The sequence below is a fragment of the Channa argus genome, chromosome 9 (assembly GCF_033026475.1).
Source record: "Channa argus isolate prfri chromosome 9, Channa argus male v1.0, whole genome shotgun sequence".
NCBI classification, from domain to species: Eukaryota; Metazoa; Chordata; class Actinopteri; order Anabantiformes; family Channidae; genus Channa; species Channa argus.
In genome coordinates this window covers 27,629,561-27,652,115 of record NC_090205.1, presented here as the reverse complement: position 1 = coordinate 27,652,115, position 22,555 = coordinate 27,629,561, and the positions used below count along the sequence as shown (strand labels likewise).

The window sequence follows — 22,555 nt, the reverse complement described above, 5'->3', positions numbered from 1 at the left end:
CATATTTTTTATTGAATATTTCAAACAACGCATGTCTGCCTCATAAGAGAACAAATGACCTTTAATGAAATATAAGTGCAGAGCATTTACCATAATATGTGGTGTAAAAAAAAAAAAAAAACCTTCAGCCCTAAATAAAAAACTGCATAGCCTCAGCTATTTCAGAGGTCAGCAAAGTACTTAAATCACCTGTGTTGAACTTTTTTCAACTGGATGCTTTTAAGTTGATCAGAGGAGAGAAAGCATTGCACAAAATGCTTCAATCTTATTGAAAACAATTACAAAAAAGCCACCCAGGCTCACTAAAATGCATCCCGTCTCATGTAAATCCAGGCTTCACAGAACTGGTTCATACCTTTGCCAGTCAAGCCTGGACAACCAATGTCAGGCTTAACTTGAAGTCAGATAACCCCAAAGCCAGGAAAATTGTTTTATTGGTTTTGTGATACGGGCCCCTGATAGAGATCTCTATTCTCCAGTGTTTGGAGCTTTCGTTTGACTAAACTCGAGTTTAGTCAGCCTCTGTTCTGTAAAAAATGGCATTTAAACATTTATTTAAAGTTTAAATGAGGCTTCAGCAGTCTGAGTTTATTTACTCAACTGGATATCTTCCAAGTCTTTTGAGTTGGCAATTTCCTCTGTGTGTTTCCCTGTTGAGCTGCAGTGGAAGTAACGAACACAGGGAACGCTGTATATTTGGGAAAAAAACACTGAAAGTGACTCATTTGGAAGACGGAAGTCTAAAATTCTATGAAAAACTGTGAACTATTTCAAAGCTCGTACTGGAAAAACTTTAGTGGGTGGGGCAGGGACAGTGGGCCATGAGGACCAGGGTTAAGAACCACTGTCATAGAATCCAAATGAGACCAGAAGTCAGAATTTCTCAGGGGCTACATTTTAGGCATTTGAGATATAATACTAGAGTTATTCCAGTGTGCGTAGGAGAAACTGTCAAAGATTCTTCAGAAACTTAGTAAAAAGAAAAACAGAACTGAAAATGTCATCCCTCACACATACCCCGCCTACACATGATAAATTATGTATGGGTAGTTCCACTACCCACAAACACAGTTTTTTTTTAGTTTTTTTTGTCCTTTCGGCTTTTCCCATGACTTCAGGGTCGCCACAGTAGATCATTGTCCGCGTGTTGATTTTGGCACAGTTTTTACGACGGATGCCCTTCCTGTCGCAACCCTCCCCAATTTTTACCAGCACTGCACAGCTGGGGATGGGAATGGACTGTTAGGGGTCAAAGTGTCTTGCCCAGAGACACTTTGACATAGAGCCAGGGCCGGGGATTGAGCCACTGACCCTGTGGTCCGTGGATGACTGCCTTTACAAACAGGATCTACAGCCGGACCCCATACACACACAGTAATGGTTTTATTTTTATTGCACTGATCAGACGTGTCAATCTGTGGTTGTTTTCCCCTCTTATGTCATGACACCATGTTACCTTTGAAAAGAAACTGGTGCAAACAAAATGCCAGTTACAGTTAATGTAGACCACAGCAGTCATTGTTTCCTTCTTTACGGCATCTACAGCACATGTCAGCAGCACTGGCTTGTAGCTGTAGCACTGATTTACTGCATCCAGAAAACGCATAGTTTGATAAGGAAATGAAACTGTATATTAATCAGCCAGAAAAGTTGTGTACAGTGGTTAGTCAGACAACAGACCAATTTAGTAACCACTGTCCCTCTTCCAAGAAACAAGAGGCTATGTCCTTTTCACTGTGTTGTATTCATGTTTTTAGTAAGGAAGTATTTCTTCTGCAGTATCAATTTTGTCTTTGAGAGAAAGCGTGAACATCAGGTTAAAGTTAAAATACTGTCTCCTGATTGACAAAAATTGCGAGTGTACCCTGATCTAGTAAAAGTACTAATAATCCCTTACTGTACACGCAGCATTTAAACTTGCACTTTACTTATGGTATGATGGCATCAAATTACAAAAGGTAAAAGTACTTATTTTACAGAAAAACAGTCCCTGTCATTATCAAAATTTATATAGAAATAGTAAAAACACATGGTCCAGCCATAGCTCAAAACAGAAACCATATCAACCCATTGAATCCAGAGGTGTTTCAAAGCCTCGCGTCATCATAAAAAGTTCATACGACCACCCCAAATGGAGCTTCTTTACATCACACTCATATAAGACAGGTTCAAAATTACTCATTTAGAGTAACCGAGTCTGTTTTAAAATGATCTAATTTCACAATCCGGACTTTACTGAACATATCAGTAGTAATGGCAGCACCTTGTATTCTGACCAACAGTTGTATCATTTATTTTGTCCTCTCACAAGCAGTAGAGCTGTATGGGAGATGATGTCACACAGTCTAAGAATTAATAAAAAACACCAATACCATTTAAGCTGGAGTAATGACACTTCGAGGATTAACCTGTAAGACAACAGTTATTTTAACTGCTGTGATCACTTTAACGAAAGCAAGTGTGAATGATGGTTATAAAGGCATCATTTCATGTATGAGGTAGTGTTTCAAAATATATTTATTTCTACAGTAAACATGTATCCACTGTCTATTTAGGGGCGACTGTAGTGCAGGAAGGTAAAGCGTTTATTCACCAATCTCACAGTTGTTGGTTCCTCCGGTCACATGTCAAAGTGTCCTTGAACAAGAAACTGAACCCCAACTTAGTTGCTCTCGGTGAGTGTTGGCCAGCTGCATAGCAGCTCCCCCATCGGTGTGTGTGATTGTGAGTGTGAATGGGTGAATAAGAAGCAGCGTAAAGTGCTTTAAGTGCCAATAGGTAGAAAAGTGCTATATAAGTGCAGAACATTTACCATTTACCATTTACCATACCACCCGACTGTAGCTCAGTGACAGTGGTTCAATTCCCGGTCTTTCCTGGCTGCGTGTCCTTGGGCAAGACAGTGTCCTTGGGCAAGACGATGAACCCCAAGTTGTTCCCAGTGGTTCAGGTGAGTTTCTTACATAGCAGAAACCCCCATTGCTGTGAGTGAGTGTAAGAGTGGGTGAACGCGAAGCAACATTGGAAAGTGCTATATAACAGAGCATTTACATTTTAGATATACATACATTAAAACTTGGGTGAATGTTGTAATGCCACTTTTCAAACACTCACATATCCTCACATAAATGTGAGGATCAGAAATGTTTAATCAATTGAATTGTCCAAGATAGTGTTCCCTGGAACATCTGAAATTAAAGTGTGCAATAAATGGTAAATGTTCTGCACTTATATAGCGCTTTTCTACCTATTGCCACTCAAAGGGCTTTACACTGCTTCTTATTCACCCATTCACACACACTCATACACCAATGAGGGAGCTGCTATGCAGCTGGCCAACACTCACCGGGAGCTAAGGAACTAAGTTGGGGTTTAGTGTCTTGCTCAAGGACACTTTGACATGTGACTGGAGGAGCCGGGGATTGAACCAGCAACTATGAGATTGGTAGAAAACCGCTCTACCTTCCTGCACCACAGTCCCAGTAAATCTATTTAGTTGATATACAAAACATAAAAGTCAAAATATCAGAGTTTAGGAACATTTCATCAGTAGGAAAAGGGAGATTCTGAGCGTGCAAACAGTTTGTGTGGGTTTGTCTATGCTTTTATGTACAGTGTTTACACAATGAGAAAATTTTATGGTATTTGATAAATTAACATAAAGTAAATTTGTATTAATATCCTTATATCCTAATATTTGTATTAATATGTGACTCTGGAACATACTGTGCTTTAAACCAACCAAAACACATGAGTGACACATGATCTGAAACAAGCTTCTTATTGTGTTGCTTTGACGTAAACGCTCATATGTTGGTTTCATATTACGTTTGCAAAAAAAAAAAAACAGTACATTATAACTGAGGCTGATGGGAATTGCAGTTTTGCAGAGATCTAGTCAGCGACAATACTGCACAAATGGAAACTCTACCCAGATGACAGTGATGGTAGAAGCAGGAAATAAAATCTTGACAAACCCACTCCAGCATGAAATGACTGTAAAACTTAACGTACCTCTGTTACAGTGACACAGCCTTCTGGTGTGTGTGCGTACACAACGGCAGAGAGACAGGAAGTCTGGCAAAATATTTGTCCGGATCTCATGCTGATTTCACCACTGAATTCATACTGATTTTAGTACTGACGGTGCAAATAGCAGACCAGTTATGGAGAGAATGGTTTAACAAATTCATCTCTACTAAAAATAATTTGTTTATGAAGTTTCAGCTTGTATATAAACCTGGCTCAGTATACATCCTGTCCTAGATTGGTGCTTGTCCTAGCTTACCCAGTGAAAATCTGAAGGCAAAGAGTTTATTATAACTGCTATTTTTCAGACTGCTGTGAAGTGTACTGTGGTGTGCCACAAGGTAGCTGTCTTGGTCCACTTCTTTATGCAGTTTTTGCAAACGATTAGCCTTATACTTGGATTTTATATTTAAATAATCAATTGAAATGTATGCTGATGATTCTGATATGTTTTATTCTTCTAATAATTGGACTGCATTGACCAATATATTGTGACAAGAATTGTTAAGGTTGCTTGATTAGGTTGACAAAAATAATATGATTTAAATGCATCAAAATCTAAATCTTTGATACTTGGGAGCAAACTAAGTGACTAACAATCCAGAATTAAATCTTTCTATACTGTGATCAAAATTAGAAAAGAAAAGAAAATCAATTGCTGCAGCTCAGGGGAAAAAGAAATGGTTTGTGCCAAAAAAAAGGAATGGGCATGTTTGGTTAATTGGTGACTCTAAATTGCCTGTAGATGTGAATAGGGGTTGAATGGTTGTCTGTCTTTGCATGTCTCTCTGTGTGTTTCCCCCGAATACACATAAGTAGGACACTTCCAAGAAATGATACCAATTGATAACATTCAGAAAAAAACGTCTCCCCTACCTTGTGGTAGATGCACTGGGGGGCTGGGACCAAAGTCAGGACCTGGACAGGAGCAGGAACCAGCAGAGGTTCAGGGGCTGGGGCAGGGGGTAGAACAGGGACTGGAGCAGATGCAGCAGGGTTAGTCATAGCAGGTTTACATGTGGTGGCTTCGACACAGAGGGACCCCTCTGGACCGCTAGTATCATCAACTTGCAGGAGGACAGGGACAGACACGTTTCTGACCGACACAGGGGCAGGTAGTAGCCCGGCCAACCAAGAAACAGGAGTTTCGGCCCCGTGGAGCATTCTGGGGCCGGAGCAGGCTGTTGTGTTGGAGCTGTGGCCTTGTGAATGCTGCATCGAGGAGCCGGGACAGGAACAGCAGGAGCTGATGCAGTGTAGGTGCTGAGGCCACCTTGGCAATGCCCCGGAGAGCAGGAGCAGGGACCAGGACAGTAGCAGGGAGGGAAGCGACGACTGAAACAGGAACAGATGACAGATTGGCCAATTCATGGACAGGAACTGTACTGGCGACTGTTGCGCAGGAAGGAAGAGTGGTTGTCCACCGACCCCCCAGAAGTTGGTTCAAAGTGCTTTGAGTGCCAATAGGTAGAAAAGCGCTATATAAGTGCAGAACATTTACCAGGTAAATTGTCAGCAGTCTCAGGAGCAGATACAGCTGGAGTGTTGGCCAGCTCAGGGACAGGTAAAGTTTTGGCTGTTCAATAGTCGGCCAATACAGGATATCAATAAATTTATCATATGTCCCGTATAACATTAATTCAACACACAAGTCCCTGTTCAAACAACAATCAGAACCTTAGAGAGGTAAAGAGATAACACATAGGTCATGTGAAGTGTCGTGTTCCATAGAGCCGAGAAAGCATTGCCCGTTGCTAGGTAGGGCCTTCAAGTACTGTAGGTAGGGCTGTCCTCTTCTTAAGACAGAAGTGAAATCAGAATTACTGTTAATCACTGAATGATTTCTTTGTTTTGTATGGGGGCAGGTAGAGGGGGTTATCTGCCAATTGCAGTGCTCTAATATCCAACTCCACTAGTCCGTATGTTGAAGGGTTTTTGGACAAAACACCGAATACAAAGGGGCTTCTGTTGTGTACAACTGTAACTTCTAAGTAGCTTTGGATAAAGCATCTGCCAATTGTCTTTGTGTTTACTTTGTTAAATAAGCACATGCAAATAATATTACTGTATTTTTAGATTTTCGCTTATTTTGGTAAATGCTCTGCTTATATTGCATTTTTATCCAAAGCAATTTACAGTGTTGCTTCTCATTCACCCATTCACATCCCGATGGGAGTGGCTGCTGTGTAAGGTGCCCACCTGACTAAGCAGGAGCAAGATAGGGGTTAGTGTCTTGGCCAATGAATGAAAACCGTTCGTTACTCAACATAACATTTTTTAATGGTAGTGTCATAAATCTATCCTACTAACATGTAATGGCTAGTGTGTACTTTTATTGTGAGTACTTTTGTGTCATGTCTGAAACCAAAGTTTGGTTTTGATTTAAAATATTACATGATGGAGTGTAGGGTTTGGTTTTCAAAGTTTGAATTTGGAAAAATTGGTTGTACAGTTTTGCATTTGTGTTTAGAGTTGAAGAAAAGCATCATTTTAGGAAATGTGACTTAGCAATAGGAACTATGCACGTCATTCAGAAAAGATAAAGCTCCAAACTGCTTAACTTTGAGCACAATTCAGTGTGTGGAGGCAATGTGATGGTCCAACAATTACTTCACTCCGAGATCGTTGAATGATGAACATTGAACATTTATTGTATTTGCTTCTCAACTTAGCCGATAACGGACTAACACGTTCACAAACAGTTTAATCAGGTTTCTGAAAGTATGACTGAATCCACAGAACTTGGTAAGAAACTGGTGCGTCCACAGCTACACTCTGAACCTTTCACTTCTACCTTGTTGCGGTCCCCACTACCTTGTAGTCAGTTCCTTTGCTCCAGTTACCGTATCTCTTGTATTCCACATCTTTTCCTTTCAATAGCTGAGCTGAACTGACGATAATGGACATATTACGTGACTCTACTGAGATTATTATTTTACCTCTTACTGAAGTCACATAAAAGATTTGCCACAAATTCCTGCAGTGTCTGTGCAAGGATATATTCACCATCGAAGAAAGGTGTTACCTTACTGCACTGTGACAATGCGATTACCCTGTGAGATGGATGAAGTGTTATGACCAAATCCAACTAGGTGAAAAGATGCTGCTTGATGATGCATATTCATGTAATTTACATTCTAACAATATCTCAATATAAGGATGTTGTTAGTTCTTTCTTTACTAGCAAAACTGAAAAATACACAGACATTGTAATACACTGTTGTTAGCATGTTTCTCTCTTGCGTCTCCTCTCTTCTCAGAGCTATAAAACTCTATCAGCCCTCCAACCTGACATCTCTACAGTCACATGCAAGACAATACAGGTCAGCTAAGCCAAGTTAGTTTACCTGCTACCTGGTCATGGCTCACAACAACAAACTCACACCAACACACACTTAATGGGAGTTAATGGCTTTCCCACTTTCCCACCTTACTCAAAGTCCTGCTTTATACGACACATGTATATTGTATTTCACACTATGCAAAAATATACAGATGTAGAAGTACAATGACACGTTTCTGTCTTGCATCTCGTCTCTGCTGCCTGTACACTCCGAACAAAAAAAGATCAACAGCCTTTGGCTTGTCCCTTCAGGGGTTGTCATAGTGGAATGTGTTCTGCATGTTGATTGGCATGAGTTTACACTGGTATATCCTTCCTTTGGTATCTGGGCACAGGACGGTATGTGGCCTTTGATGGCTCCCTCTTGTGGCAAACATCAGTAACAACACTTTCTCAATCAAAGTCCACTATGTTGTCTGTGTGCAGAAGAATGGAGGACAGATATGTGTAGAATAGCAACTTAAGTTCCAATGGAGATACACAAAGATTAAACAATATGTGTTGAGGGTCAACATAGGTTCCTCACATTAGAAAAGCTCTTATTTCAGCTCAGTCCCAGTTCCTGCAGAAAAATGAAACAAAAGCTCCAGCTTTTGTTTCCACATTTCACTTCCTTTAACTGTCATTTTCTTCGTGATCAGATGATGGTTTTGCAGTAGAGAGCAAAGAAAATGGGACCTGTGATCACCCTGTCCTGAAGGATGCACCTGTCAGGAGATCTACTGGTCATGACTGACCGTTCATTTGTCAGCTTTTTACTTTAGGAGGCGATGATCCACCTAGTTTAAGGTAAACCTGTTACAGCTCTGAAGAGCTACATCACACATTAATGCATACATGTGAAAGAAAGTGAATGTGAAGAAAGAAAATGTAAAACCATTGCATCTAAAAAGCCGACACACTCTCCTGTTTACTGTATAATCAATTAGAAACAGGGAACTTCTCAATGGACCGATACAGTGTTCAAACACAGAGACAAAAGCTGCCAGAGTAGGTTAGCAGATACTTTTTTGCCCCGTCTAACAAGTTGTGTATTGCGAAGAGTCGATGCATCTTATCCCATCATTAGAAAATGACCTGTGTCTGCACGTCAAAGTGGTTCTTCATGATTCTCTCAGTTTCTCCTCCAAAACACACACTACTCACAAAAAGTTAGGGATGTTCGATTTTGGGTTGAAATGTCAGAATACTCCTAAAATGGACTACAACCTTTACACGTGAACTTAATTTGACCTTCTCTAAACTATTGAATGCACATGTCCAACTGCTCAGTGTTTCAGTACTTATGTTTGTTGTTCTCTAACAAGTTGATTTACCTCAAAAATCATATTGTGATTCATGGATTATGTCTTATCAACGATTCAACGACTAAATGTTCTCATTCAATGACAATTTCTCATTCAACAGTCCTCTTCATAATGATGTTCACATTTTGACATCATAAGACCAAGACGACAACTAACAATTGACCAGTTATTGAGACATTGACATTTTTTGTTGTGGTAACTACCACTGTTGTTAGCTTTTTTTTCAATAAGTTGTTGGAGATAAAGAAATTACCATAGCACTACTTAAATGCCCTACTTTCATCATACAACATCACTGTAACATAAAACTTTCTATGTTTTCGATAAATATCACATATTGAAATATTCAGAGTCGAGTATCCAAATCTTTTTGTGAATAGTGTATTTTTATACATGGACATGTTGGAAAATTTTAATTTGTGAACATAATCTTTGTTTTATGTGGTACACAACAAATGTGCTTTAGTTAAAATAATATAAAAGTGAGAAGCATCCACAGCACATCAATACTCACTCACTGAATCAGTTCAATATGTATTTTGCAGCTTCAATACGAAGTTTAAAGTGGTGTATAGGACCTCAAGAAAGCCGAAGCCCCTCATTCTCCTCTCTACTCACATTTTTGGACATTTTGTGCCTCTTTTGGTAGTTTCACATCATCATTTTTAAATTATTTTGCATCTTTTCGTTGTTATTTTGTGTCTTTTATTTTAGTCTCCAGTCCATTTTAATGCACTGAATGCTAAATTGAAATTTACACCAAGGAGTTTTTATTTGAATTGCTTGTTGATTTGGGCCTTACTCACTGCGTCTCTCTTTAAGAGAAAGCAGTGTCAGCTGGCTTTATTGGCAGAGTTGCCAAGAAAAAAACGTACTTTCTTTCCATTTCCGCTGTTCCTTTCAGGGGTCCCCTCCATCTAACTCTGTCCTCTGCATCCTCTTCTCTCACACCAACTAACTTCATGTCTTCTCTCACTACATCCATAAATCTCCCCTTTGGTCTTCCTCTAGACCTCCTGCCTGAATGTGAACATGTCCATGGAGATTCCTGTCTAACCTCATCTGTCAGTCTGTCCATCACCACAGCAAACAAGAAGGGGCTCAGAGCTGATCCTTGATGGAGACCGACCTCCACCTTGAACTCCTCTGTCACACCTACAGCACCTCACCACTGTCTTACAGCTCTCATACATGTCCTGCACCACTCTAACATACTTCTCTGCCGCTCCAGACGTCCTCATACAATACCACAGCTCCTCTCTCGGCACCCTGTCATACGCTTTTTCCAAATCTACGAAGACACAATGCAACTCCCTATGACCCTCTCTGTACTTCTCCATCAGCGTCCTCAAAGCAAATACTGCATCTGTTGTACTCACAAATACTCACCTCTGCCCTTAGCCGAGCTTCCACTACTCTTTCCCACAACTTCATTGTTTGGCTCATCAGCTTTATTCCTCTGTAGTTGCCACAGCTCTGCACATCTCCCTTGTTCTTAAAAATTGGTACCAGTACACTTTTCCTCCAGTCCTCAGCATCCTCTCACTCTCCAAGATCTTGTTAAACAAACTAGTCAAACTCTACTGCCACCTCTCCTAGACACTTCCATACCTCCACAGTTATGTCATCAGGACCAACTCCCTTTCCGCTCTTCATCCTCTTCAATGTCCTCCTCTCTTCACTCTTACTAATCTTTGCTACTTCCTGCTCCACACCAGTCACCTCTTCTACTCTTTGTTCCCTTTCATTTTCCTCGTTCATCAACTCTTCAAAGTTCTCCTTCCATCTTCCCATCACACTCCTGGCACCTGTCAATACATTTCCATCCTAATCTTTAATCACACTAACCTGCTGCACATCCTTCCCATCTCTATCTCTTTGTCTGGCCAACCTGTACAAATCCACCTCTCCCTCTTTAGTGTCCAACCTAACATACAAGTCCTCATATGCTCTTTGTTTGGCCTTTGCCACCTCTACCTTCACCTTATGCTGTATCTCCCTGTACTCCTGTCTACTCTCTTTAGTCCTCTCAGTGTCCCACTTCTTAGCTAACCTCTTTCTCTATAAACACTCCTGAACTTCCTGGTTCCATCGCCAAGTCTCCTTGTCCACTTTCCTTTTTCCCGATTACACATTGAATAACTGTGTGTAGTGGTCCAGTCATCTGGAAGCCCCTCCTGACCACCCAGAGTCTGTCTCAGCTCCTCCCTAATAGCTACACAACATTCTTCCTTTTTCCACATCCACCACTTCGTCCTCTGCTCTGCCTTAATCCTCTTCATCTTCCTCACCACCAGCATCATTTTACACACCACCATCTTGTGTTGTCTGGCTACACTCTCCCCTACCAATGCTTTACAGTCACTGATCTCTTTCAGATTACAACGTCTACACAAGATGTCGTCCACCTGAGTGTTTCTACCTTCGCTCTTATACGTCACCCTATGTTCCTGCCTCTTCTGGAAGAAAGTGTTTACTACAGCCATTTCCATCCTCTTTGCAAAGTCTACCACCATCTGTCCTTCTGTGTTCATGTCCTGAAGACCAAACCTGCCATCACATTCTCATCCCCTCTGTTCCCTTCACCTACATGTCCATTGAAATCTGCACTTATCACCACTCTCTCACCTCTGTGGATGGTATGCATGACTTCATCTATCTCACTTCAGAATTTCTCCCTCTCTTCTAACTCACATCCTACCTGTGGGGCATAACCACTAACAACATTGAACATCACAATGCCTTCCCTAACAGCCCATTCCCCTCCCCAGCTGTGCAGTGCTGGTCCAAGCCCGATAGATATTGAGGAGGGTTGTGTCAGGAAGAGCATCCGGCGTACAAACTGTGCCAAATAAACATGCAGACAATGATCCGCTGTGGCAACACTGAACTCGTGGGATAAGCCAAAAGGACAAAAAAAAAAAAAAGGTTAACATGAATATTTCATTGAACATTATTTGGTGCTTAATAATGCTTAAAAATAAGTTGTACTTTTTTGTGTTCTGATATTAATTTACAACTATTTGACTGAATAAATCCCACAACATATAATAAAATTACAAAAGAGTGTCAGTATTTTCAAACTTTGTCTAAGCAGTGTTTATTTATGCTTATTGCTTGACTCAAGAAGTTAAATATATAAAGAAATAAACAGAACTGAAAGTTATTCTCTTTGTCTCACGTCATTATTTGCATTTCTGGTGGGTTTCCTGTTCATAGTAAGCACTTCGGAGAGTAAGAACTACACAAGAAATACACAAATGAAAGTATTGACCTATATGGCAATAAAAGGCTATTAAAAAATGTTAGTTGTCTCCAGTACCTTAAGCCTATATAACTATTTTACGCTATAATTTATCTGATTTCACCCACAGAAAACATGTGAGATCCCCCTCTCCTCTCTGCTGGAGTATGTGAGCTTTCTTCAGTGTCAAATCGCCCACTCTACAAATTTTCCCCTCTGTATGAACCAGCTGATGTCCATCTATGACGAGACTGCTAGAGGGAAGTGAAAAAGACAGACCTTTACATGCGTTTATTCAGTTTTTTATTCTGCTTCTACTTCATTATGTTACTTCAGTGTGGCCAGTTTCTGAGAACTAGTTCATTTGCCAATAAAACCAGGTTCCTATGAGGTGTTATTGCTCTGACTCTGTCTGATCTTGTTTAAGAGCTTGTAGCAGTGCTTGGATGTTTTGCATGTGGACATCTACATAATGTGCATACTGACAGAAATAAGAGTGGCATTGCAAACCATTTGCAAAACAGTGTTACCTGCTTAGTTTGAAGTGTACTTAGTGCTTAGGTGGATCATTTAAAAGTAAGTACAATTTTAAAATATGGAAGTTATCTTTGCCGTTTTGTGGTTTTTGTGTCTTCTCTTTACCAGCTAGCACCGCCCCCTCCAGCCTCCTCCTTCTTCATTTAGTACTTTGATAGCTCTCTGTCTGCTGACGCTTAGCACCCAGATCCTCCTCGCCGCACAGCAGAGAAGCAGCTGACAGCATCCTGATGCCTGATGCTGATTTACATACACTATATCTATAATATTTCAAGTATTATAGACGAGGAGTACAAGTACTGACTCGCCTCCTCTGATGACATCAGTGATTGAGCTGAAGACGCTGCTTCCCGGACGGTAGGCTGTCTGCTCTCACTTCCACAGTTGGGATTTGAAATGTGTGTGAATAGCATTTTATGTGCTGATTTAGCCTGTTTTCAATCATCACTGCCAAGTGTTACATTTTGCTCAATGTTTATATGATTTACAGTACATTTAGTAACAGTAGTGGAGACAAGAAATTTTATAACAGCAGGTTAGTTGTATGGCTGTCAGTTTGACCAATCAGAGAAGAGCTGCAGTGACGTCACTATTATCATACTCTCATTTCCTTTTTGAACTGACTTGAGAAAAGGCAACTTTATGAATTTTAGTGCCTAAAACCTGATTTTCTTTTCAAGGACATCTTTAAACTAACAAAATTAAGCTTTAAAATAAATTTAGATTTACTTCCCACATGATTTCTTGTTTTTGTATTTTGAAGGTAACATTCATTAAAACGTCATGTTTCTGTGTTGTTTATACATATTTACATATATTTGCTTTATATTATTAGTAATAATATTCATAAATATTAGCCACAACAAATGTTAGTGTTGAATTCACTCGCTGCACCTACACAGCAGCCTCACTTGTGTTTGGGTTGACTTTGATACAAAATGGATCTAGATGCTCCAGACCTTTATATCAAACAAAGAACATACTGGGTATTCCAGCAGAGTTCCCCTATGCTTAGCTAACTTATTTGTTCTGATATGATTAATAGCCGTGTTATTGTGGTTCCAGTGAGGATTCACCTTAATTTGACTCTTTGTGCATTCATTTTTTTTTTTTTTGCAGCATCTCTCTCCCAGTCTCCCCATTGCAATCGTCCTTTTTATTCTCTATCGTTCTCTCTCTCTGTTTCTGTCTTTTGTCCTTAGCACATAGCCAATGACAGACATGCTGTAATTTGTAAAAATAAATCAGATTTTCACATTTGTAAATTTGTATTTACAAAGTGATTCAAGTACAAATATTGTTTTGAAGGGTTAAATATTCATTTATGCATTTGTGGATCTCATGATGTGCATTTGTGGCTTTCATCCTGTGGGTGTAAATCCTCTTAAAACTTTTTGTGACTTTCCTCTATGATTGGGGGGTGGGGGATTCCCCATTGGCCTAACAGGCGATCATATCACTGCTCCTCCAGCCAATCAAAGAGCAGTGACATTGACCTCTGACTGCTTAATGTAAAAAACATTGGGCTAAGTATAGAAGTTTTATTCTATACTATGGTAAACTATTGAATAACTGTAAATATAAAAGTTGTTTTTCAGGTTAATGGTTGAAGAATATCACACTGTTCACTAACTAAATGAAAGTATAAAAACAGCCACGTCTTTGTGTGTGTTTTATGCTCTAGGTTGGAATGGAAACGAGACTTCTGTCAGTCTTCTTGAATAGTAGGTGTGATCTTCACTTTTTGTCCTTAATTTACATTATTTACAGTGTTTCCATTTTATAGTATTTCAATATGTAAATTTTAAATATTTTTGAGACAGTGAGACTAACTTACAGTGTTTAAAGATAATAATACTCATAATATAATTATTCTTTTAAATGTGTGTCCTAACAAATCATCGAACACAAGGTTTGGCTCACTTTGCTCTATACTGTAGATCGTTTTTTGGGAACACTGCACTCAGATTATTTTAGTAGATACAATTAGGACTTGACTTGAAATCAGCTTTATTCGTGGTTCCCTAGTTTATCAGTTTATTCTCTTATAATTTAATAAGACATGTCACAGTGTTTTCACTCATTATTAAGAAGCTGAATCTACAAGATGACCAGATCACTTTTCAAGTTATTTTTATGTCAGTAGGCAAACCACAGTCTACGGATATGGAAGATTTTAAAGAATCTTGTGTCTCAATATTATGACTTACTAAGTAAAAATAATGAGATACTATCTCAAAATAATTACTAAGTAAAAATAATGAGATACTATCTCAAAATAATTACTAAGTCAAAATAATGAGATACTATCTCAAAATAATTACTAAGTCAAAATAATGAGATACTATTTCAAAATAATGACTTACTAAGTCGAAATAATTAGATATTTTCTCAATATTATGAGTTGGTAAGTCAAAATACCTAAAATACTTAGTATTTATTTTGAGATAGTATCTCATTATTTTGACTTAGTAAGTCATTATTTATAGTAGTAGTAGTAAGTAAGTCAAAGTATTGAGATATAAGATCATGATTTTTTTCCCCCAGTGGCAGAAACAGGCTTCCATACTGACCTACAATCATTATTAGTTTGGTGCAATGGAAAGTGCTGCAACCGAGATTGAGACTGCAACCATTACACACTAGCTAAGGGTTTTGTCTTGTAATCGATGCCCATTGATAACAAAGCAGCAACACAGATCATAAATTCACCTGCACTACAATCACGATTTTTTAATTTACATCTTGTTTCACAGGATTGAGTCGCTTAAAATATATCAACTTTTTTTGTTATTTAACTCAAAGAGTTTTTTTAAATTTGGTTCACGTGATTTTTTTTCTCTTTCACTGTAGTTTTCTACTGCATTTCTGATGTGTTCCCACTGCTGCATGTTTCATCTGGAAACATCATCATCAATGGAACCAGAGGAGCAAGAATATTGTGGCGGTGCCATCACACCTTCAGTGAACCATTTCAGCCTGAGAAAAGCTCCATATTCTGGCAGGGATTTAAGAATTCTGACATAGTTTTACATTTTTACAAAAATGGACAAGAAGAGTTTTATCACCAACACAAGTCATTTCATAACAGGACTACAATCTTCCCTGATCAGTTACCTTTAGGAAACTTTTCTCTCATTATTGAGAAACTGACGCTACAAGATGACCAGATTACTGTTCAAGTTATTTTTATGTCAGAAGGCAAACCAACAGAGAAGCTCTGTCAGACTACTCTGTATGTAGCAGGTATGGTACTTAGTATATTACTGATTGTACAAAATAAAAGGTAATTAAACCTGATTACCATAAACTACATAACTAAAATGTTACCTGTTAGAAGATGTAAGAACCATGTTATATCTGCCATCTGTACAATGGCACACTCTGTCCTTAGACCCCCAGATTGGATAAGGACCCCCCCCCCTCCCAAAAAAAAAAAAATAAAAATACAAAAATAGATCAACAGAAGAGGACTAACTCTCCCTGTTACACAGACAGATTATAGATGTGCATATGGAGAAGAGGGACGTGATAGATTTATGTAACAGACAAACAGCGACAACATTAGACATTATAAACCTGCAGTATATCAAGAGTACAGTCACAAAGGTTTTGGTATTATAAAATAACTAATATGTATTTGTTTGTTTGCATGTCTCTATTGTATGAATGCTACTCGTGTTGAGTTTAATGTTCATATATTTTTAAATCCTCCAAAACTAATACAAACCCATTTCCAGCTCGTTTCCAGGAACCTAAAATTAAGATAAATCAAGCAGAGGATATGGCAACCTGCAGCACAAAGGGAGGGTACCCCAAACCTGATATCAAATGGAGATCAGGGGATGGAAGAACGGTATTGAAACCACGTGTACCTCCGACTGTGAAGCCTGAAGAAGATGGCACATACAGTGTCACCAGCTCTGCCAACATTACACGGTTCAACAATGTGACCTGTGAGGTTTACAACCCGACTTCAAAGGAGATTCTGAGGACATCATACCAACAGCCACCAGGTAAACTAACTTATCTTTTTCCTTAACACAAAATATGGTTACAATTTGAATGCCATAATCCAACTTCATAGAAATGATTGTAAGTGCACTACAGATTGAAATAAAACTATAAAGCATAACATCTAACTGTAAAATGAATACAGTTAAAGGTAGGAGTTAAAAGGAGTAAAACATTTACAAAAGAAATAAAGATGAAGAAATAAAATGAATACAGGACGAAATACCAATAAAAAATTACCCGCTCACAGTGTTTTTTCCTTGCTTCAATCTCGGGTCCTCTACCAGAGGCCTGGGAGCTTGAGGGTCCTGCACAGTATCTCAGCCGTTCCTATAATTCCCCTCTTCTGGACAGAGATCTCTGATGTTGTTCGTAAAATCTGCTGGTGCCACTCTCCTAGTTTGGCGACATTGTTATGGCTTTCCATGTGCTACATTCTCTCAGGGGGGAGTCCTGCATAGTATTTTATACTTCAGGCTATATTGATTGTACGCTTAGAGCCTGCTCCTGTGCTGCCAGGATAAGTCCTTCTGTGCTGTCTTTCAGTCCAGCTATGTCCAGCAACTGGTAGGATTTTTCGATATCAGCCACTTCCTTTATCTGCCGGTGGTACATACTGTGCAGGAATTTGTCTTTCTATGCAGTCTCCTGCTCTTCCTTCTCTTGCTTCTTGCGTTTCTGCTCCCCAAGCTATTCACTGACATGTCATCACTTGTTGCCATCTTTACATTTCATTACATTTACATTTAGTCATTTAGCAGATGCTTTTATCCAAAGCGACTTACAAGTGAGGTACAAGGCAGCAAAAATCTAAGTCAAGGAGAAAACATCAAAGCAAAGTCCTATCAGAAAAGCGTTTAAATTTCATGAGATGCAAGTGCAAGAAAGAGCAAAAGGAAGTTTTTTTTAATTTTTTTTCTAATGCATTCATAGATCTATATGTGTATACTAAAAATCTGAAAATTTTGAAATTCTTCTAATTTCGTCTCATGCTATTCTTCCTTCATAATTCTTGTTTTCATATTCCATATATTGAATTGCTTCAATTCAATTCAATTCAATTCAACTTTATTTATATAGCACCAATTCAAAACACAGTCATCTCAAGGCACTTTACAGAATAAAGTCAAGACTATAAAGATGTATAGAGAGAACCCAAGAAATCCCTCCTGAGCAAGCCATAGGCAACAGTGCAGAGGAAAAACTCACTTTTAGTGACAGCAGGCTTTTGTTCCTTCTCACAAGTGGCAAATTAGACATAATGAAAACAATTTAGTTTAATTTGCACTGCAAAAAAGAAAAACAAAAAACAAATAACAAAGCTCAGTATAATTCTAAATAACTGTTCTGTGTCCATTTATTTATGTTCTCCAGGAAATAGAATTTCTACAGAATTTGTAGAATTTCTACAGAAAAGAAACATTCACTCATTTTCAATAATAACTGTACTGACTGATGATATTTACATGTTATCATATGTTCTAATTTAACATAAACCAATTTTCTTCCTGTAGCCTCCAATAGTCCTGTAGCTATTGTAATCATCAGCATCTTAATCATCATCATCATCCTTGCTGTTGTGATGATAGTTGTGAGAAGTAAGTGGTGCTTTTCATTGTCATTTGAATGTGTAACAATACATACTGTGATTTATATACACTGAATATTATTCAAATATTTATTACTGTTAAAATAGTTGCATTAATTTTGATTAATTTGGTACAAAAAAGAATGGGTTGAAAAAGTGACTGAGGCTAAGTAGAGTGACTATCCATAGACCGTGGGGATAGCAGTTCGCAGCCTGATCCCGTGGATAAATGTCCTGGACAAGACACTGAAGTCTAGGTATAGGTAGGTAGTCCTACTTAGCTGAAAATGTATTTATTAATGTTCTTGCTTTAGGATGATGAAGGTGTGGAAATGAACTAGAATTTCAGCCACAGGTTTAAGTTGGCCTGTCTGATTTCATTTTCTTACCCTCAGCTAAAAACAATTGGGCACTTTTTAAACAATCCAATCTACTATGAAGAAGTAGGTGCTTGTAATAAACGATAATTTGTTCACCAGTTTAGCTCTATGTAGAGGTTTCTTATTAACATGAAGGAACTTCATGTGATCCAGACATGTTTTATAGTCAGAAGAAAAGATGTTCACTTGCTCTGTGAGAAAATTTGTTTACACGCATAAGAAATCACAATAAAAACAAACAAAAGGAAATAATGTCATTACTTGTGAGATGCATGTGTCACACTGTGGTCTTGCTGTCCAGAGTCAGATTTACAGCATATATAAGAAACTGTGTTCACCCCTCTGCTACTATTATTCATAAAACAGTATTAGAGTGGATATAAACAGGAGTTACATAACACATGTTGCAGTATAGTATTCAATAAATGCGTGGGTATTTTAATAGCTCACATAAACATGTAAAATCAAAGCAATACATTACACACAGTTCATGGATATACACTGCTAACCTAATGAAAATAGGATGAAACATCTACAGTAGTGCAGCTTTCACATATACACTGCTGGTTTGTTTTTATTGTCAGGATGGAGAGCTGACCTCTTAATTCCATCTGCACAGAGAAAAGAGCCAACTGACGGACTTTTAGCTGAGAGAGAACCTTCTTATGCTGCTCCAGGACAAAATGCTAAAGTTTCACCGAGAGGGAATCAGGCTGCATATCGTCGTTCTACCAGTGTGACCAATGACACCACTACTGCAAATCATGACTGAGGGAAAGAAGATACATGGAATACATGGAGGAAACCTACTCAAGCACAGGAAGAAGGACAGGAAAAGCACAGGCACACTTCAGGTCTTTATTGAAGACATCCATCAAACACACAGAGCCATGGGGGGGAAAAGCTATGATTACAATGTTTTTATAAATTGTTGAACCACATTTGGAACAAATAATTCAAGCGAGCACTTCCTGTATCTGTGGATTAGACCTGCACAATGTTCAGGAAGATTTTTGAACAATTCTTCCTTACAGAACTTCTTCAGCTCAGCAATATTCTTGGGATGGCTGAGGTTATTCCACAGCACCTCCGTAGGGTTGAGGTCTGGGCTCTGACTGGGCCACTCCAAAAGATGGATTTTGTGTCTCTGAAGCTGTTCTGTAGTAGATTCAGTTTGGTATTTAGATCATTGTCCTGTTAAATCAAGTTTTATCTGAGCTTAAGCTTGCAGAAAGCCAACCTGACATTACCTGTAGGATAAACTGATAAACTAGGTATTTTATTTCCCCTCCAAATGGCTTATTCTGTTATTCTTATTTTGTGTCACTGAGCATTCAAGACTGGGTACCCACATGTCTTTCAATTTTCAGTTTTGCTGCTTTCATCTTGAAACCCTCCTATCATCCTATAGTAATCAGGTTACTTTTCTGCTGCATGTATACATTGGTTTCCAGTAACCAGGTTACTTAAGTGCATGTAAACGCAGTCATTGATACAAGGCAGGATACTTTGCATCAAAGACTCATCAGACCAAACAGACCATTGTTCTGTTGTATAATTATTATGAGCCCTTGTAATTGTATCCATCATCATTCCATGTTGTTGTTTAATTTATATTTACTTAATGCATGTTTCTATTTAATCAGTGTGAAAATGCAGATTACTAGAATTGCACCTGTGCAAGGAGAAAGATATTCTGCAGTCTGGTTGCAGACAGTTAATGCTTTCCTGGAAGAGTTGCTGCTTCCAAGCTGCCATATTGTCCTCAATCAAGTCCTGGTTGTGAGATACCCATTGTCATTTATGTTGTGTTTATACAGCAGACTACACCTTTGCTGTTCCCAGCTTTCACTGGACAAGAGACAGGGTCACACCCTAGACAGATGCCAGAGAATCGCAGGGCCATATAGAAACAACTTTTCAGCCTCACATTCACACATACAGGCAATTAAGAATCACCACTTAAACTAAGTGCATGTTATTCGGTTGTGGGAAGAAAGAGAGAACACCTGTGCAAGAACAGGGAGAACATAGAGAACATGCCAACTGCACAGACAAACGCCCCAAATAGCAGGTGGATTTGAACAGGTGACTTTCTGGCCACTTTACCACCCTGTTGACCTGCGGTCTAAACCTGTTGTTTTCATCCCTGGTCCTCAGGGACCACTGCTCTGCTTGTTTTACAACTAACCCTTCTGATAGTGTGGATCAGGTGTGTTCAGTCATTGACAAGCTGGAGGATACCAATTCAATTTTGTCTTCCTCCATCAGGATTTTCTTCACATTATTTGAAGCAATTATTCAACATTTCTGTAAATATGCCAGTTTTAGCTGTTTAGCTAATTTGCATCTGTAGTCCCTGGACAAATGCCAAATGATTGAGAACCACTAGTTTATAGTACTGCAGTGAATCCTAAATTACTAATTCATTTTTATGTTGTTGACTTTTACCTAATACACTGCCAACTGACCAATTGATAAACATATTATAGAATATGTAGACTGTTCAATAATTGTGTTTTATGAAATGTTAAAAATGAATAGCTGGTATTAAAAGTATTACACAGGTTAAAAAGGAAAAACAGTCTTTGTGTATGTTGTCTGTTAATCTAAAGAAACTCGATGCATTTTTTGACCCAAACAAACTTACCAAAGACAAACACTTGCTCAGATGGAGAGACTAGTTTTATTCAGCTGACCTCCTCAGTGTTGAGGGCAGCAACAAGTAGAACTGCTTCGAAGTCAGACTGTGCAATTTGCTATCACATACTATAGGCCAGACCACATCTGGAGGTCGTGGGTTCCATTCAATTCAACTGTATTTATATAGCGCCAATTCACAACAAAGTCATCTCAAGACAATATACAGATAGATGTATAGCGCAAATGCAACGATTCCCCCTTAAGTCCTAGGCAACAGTGGAGAGGAAAAACTCCCTTTAACGGAAGAAACCTCCAGCAGAACCAGGCTCAGGGTGGACGGCCATCTGCCTCGACCGGTTGGTGTGAGTGGAAAGTGAAGAGAGAAAAGAAAAGAGCAACAAAAGCAACAACAAAACATCGGGGAGGTTGGTAGGACCAGTAGCTGCACGCTGGAAGACACACAGCTCCAAAGCCGGGGGACACCTGCAGAAAGGGACAGAGAAGGGGACAGAGAATGAGAAAGTTGAAATGTCTGTGAAACTAACAGTAAATTGCCGTAAAATCATGACATTAAAAAATGTAAATAGAAAAACACTAATATTAATTTTACACTAAAATTTTGTAAAGTTAATTTTAAATTAAATATATGTTAAAATAGTAAAATTTTAATGTATAATTGACAGAATACTGTACCTTTGACATGTAAAAACTGTAATATAAAAACCAATACAATACAGTTAAAATTACAACAAGGATTAATATAAGGAGTTTTGTCAATTTTTACCAGAAATAGACTGCAATGCATTTTACAAACTTATACTATACTTTACAGATAAGCATATGAAAAAGTTCTGCAGAAATATGTAAATAGATTGTGTTACAGCCTTTAAGAAATATTATACTTCCTAAAAACAGAACTAATACATTTTGAAACAGTTTTAGTGTTAGGTGGAGTGGCTGGCACTGCCACCTCACAGCTAGAAGGTTGCAGGTTTACATCTAACCATGGCCTTTCTATGTGCTCGTGTGGGTTTCTTCTTATAACTCTGGTTTCCTCCTCCAAATCTTCCAGGGCACAGGACTGTCCCACAGTAGAGCAGAATCCAACTCCAGTGCAGCATGTGCTTTGTTGTGACCTGGGTTATTTGTATTGTATTAAACATTTCATCTTTATGTTCCAAAATGATCTTTAATTCAATTTAATAGTATAGATGTGTAGAGGAAAAGGGAACCCAACAAATCCCCCTTCAGCAAGCCCTAGGCAACAGTGGAGAGGAAAAAGTCCCTCTAACGGGAGAAACCTCCAGCAGAACCAGAGTGGGAGGCCATCTGCCTTGACCTGTTGGGGTAAGTGGGGAGTCTCCTTCCACTGCTATGCTGAAGATACTCAGCTCTACGTGAGATTGAGCCCGACCTCCACGACAACTCCATCAATTATCACCTCAGGTGCCTTAAGTGCACATCTGGGTG

The 22,555-nt window shown here is 38.8% G+C and overlaps 1 protein-coding gene across 6 annotated transcripts; it reads left to right on the top strand.

Moving 5' to 3' along the window:
• Positions 1-1,164: 1,164 nt before the first annotated feature.
• On the top strand, positions 1,165-21,024 carry LOC137133367 (CD276 antigen homolog). Of its 6 annotated transcripts, none has more exons than XM_067516907.1 (8): positions 1,165-1,374; positions 12,054-12,817; positions 14,145-14,184; positions 15,314-15,706; positions 16,201-16,476; positions 17,989-18,072; positions 18,252-18,325; positions 19,027-19,163. In XM_067516907.1, exons 3-7 carry the CDS (start codon positions 14,151-14,153, stop codon positions 18,317-18,319), a joined length of 855 nt encoding a protein of 284 aa, XP_067373008.1. In that variant the 5' UTR covers positions 1,165-1,374; positions 12,054-12,817; positions 14,145-14,150; the 3' UTR covers positions 18,320-18,325; positions 19,027-19,163. The 6 variants fall into 6 exon arrangements, with proteins under 6 accessions (XP_067373008.1, XP_067373007.1, XP_067373009.1 ...); XM_067516906.1 differs by having other exon boundaries at positions 1,166-1,374; positions 19,062-19,200; XM_067516908.1 differs by lacking the exon at positions 18,252-18,325 and having other exon boundaries at positions 1,168-1,374; positions 19,062-21,024.
• Positions 21,025-22,555: the final 1,531 nt, after the last annotated feature.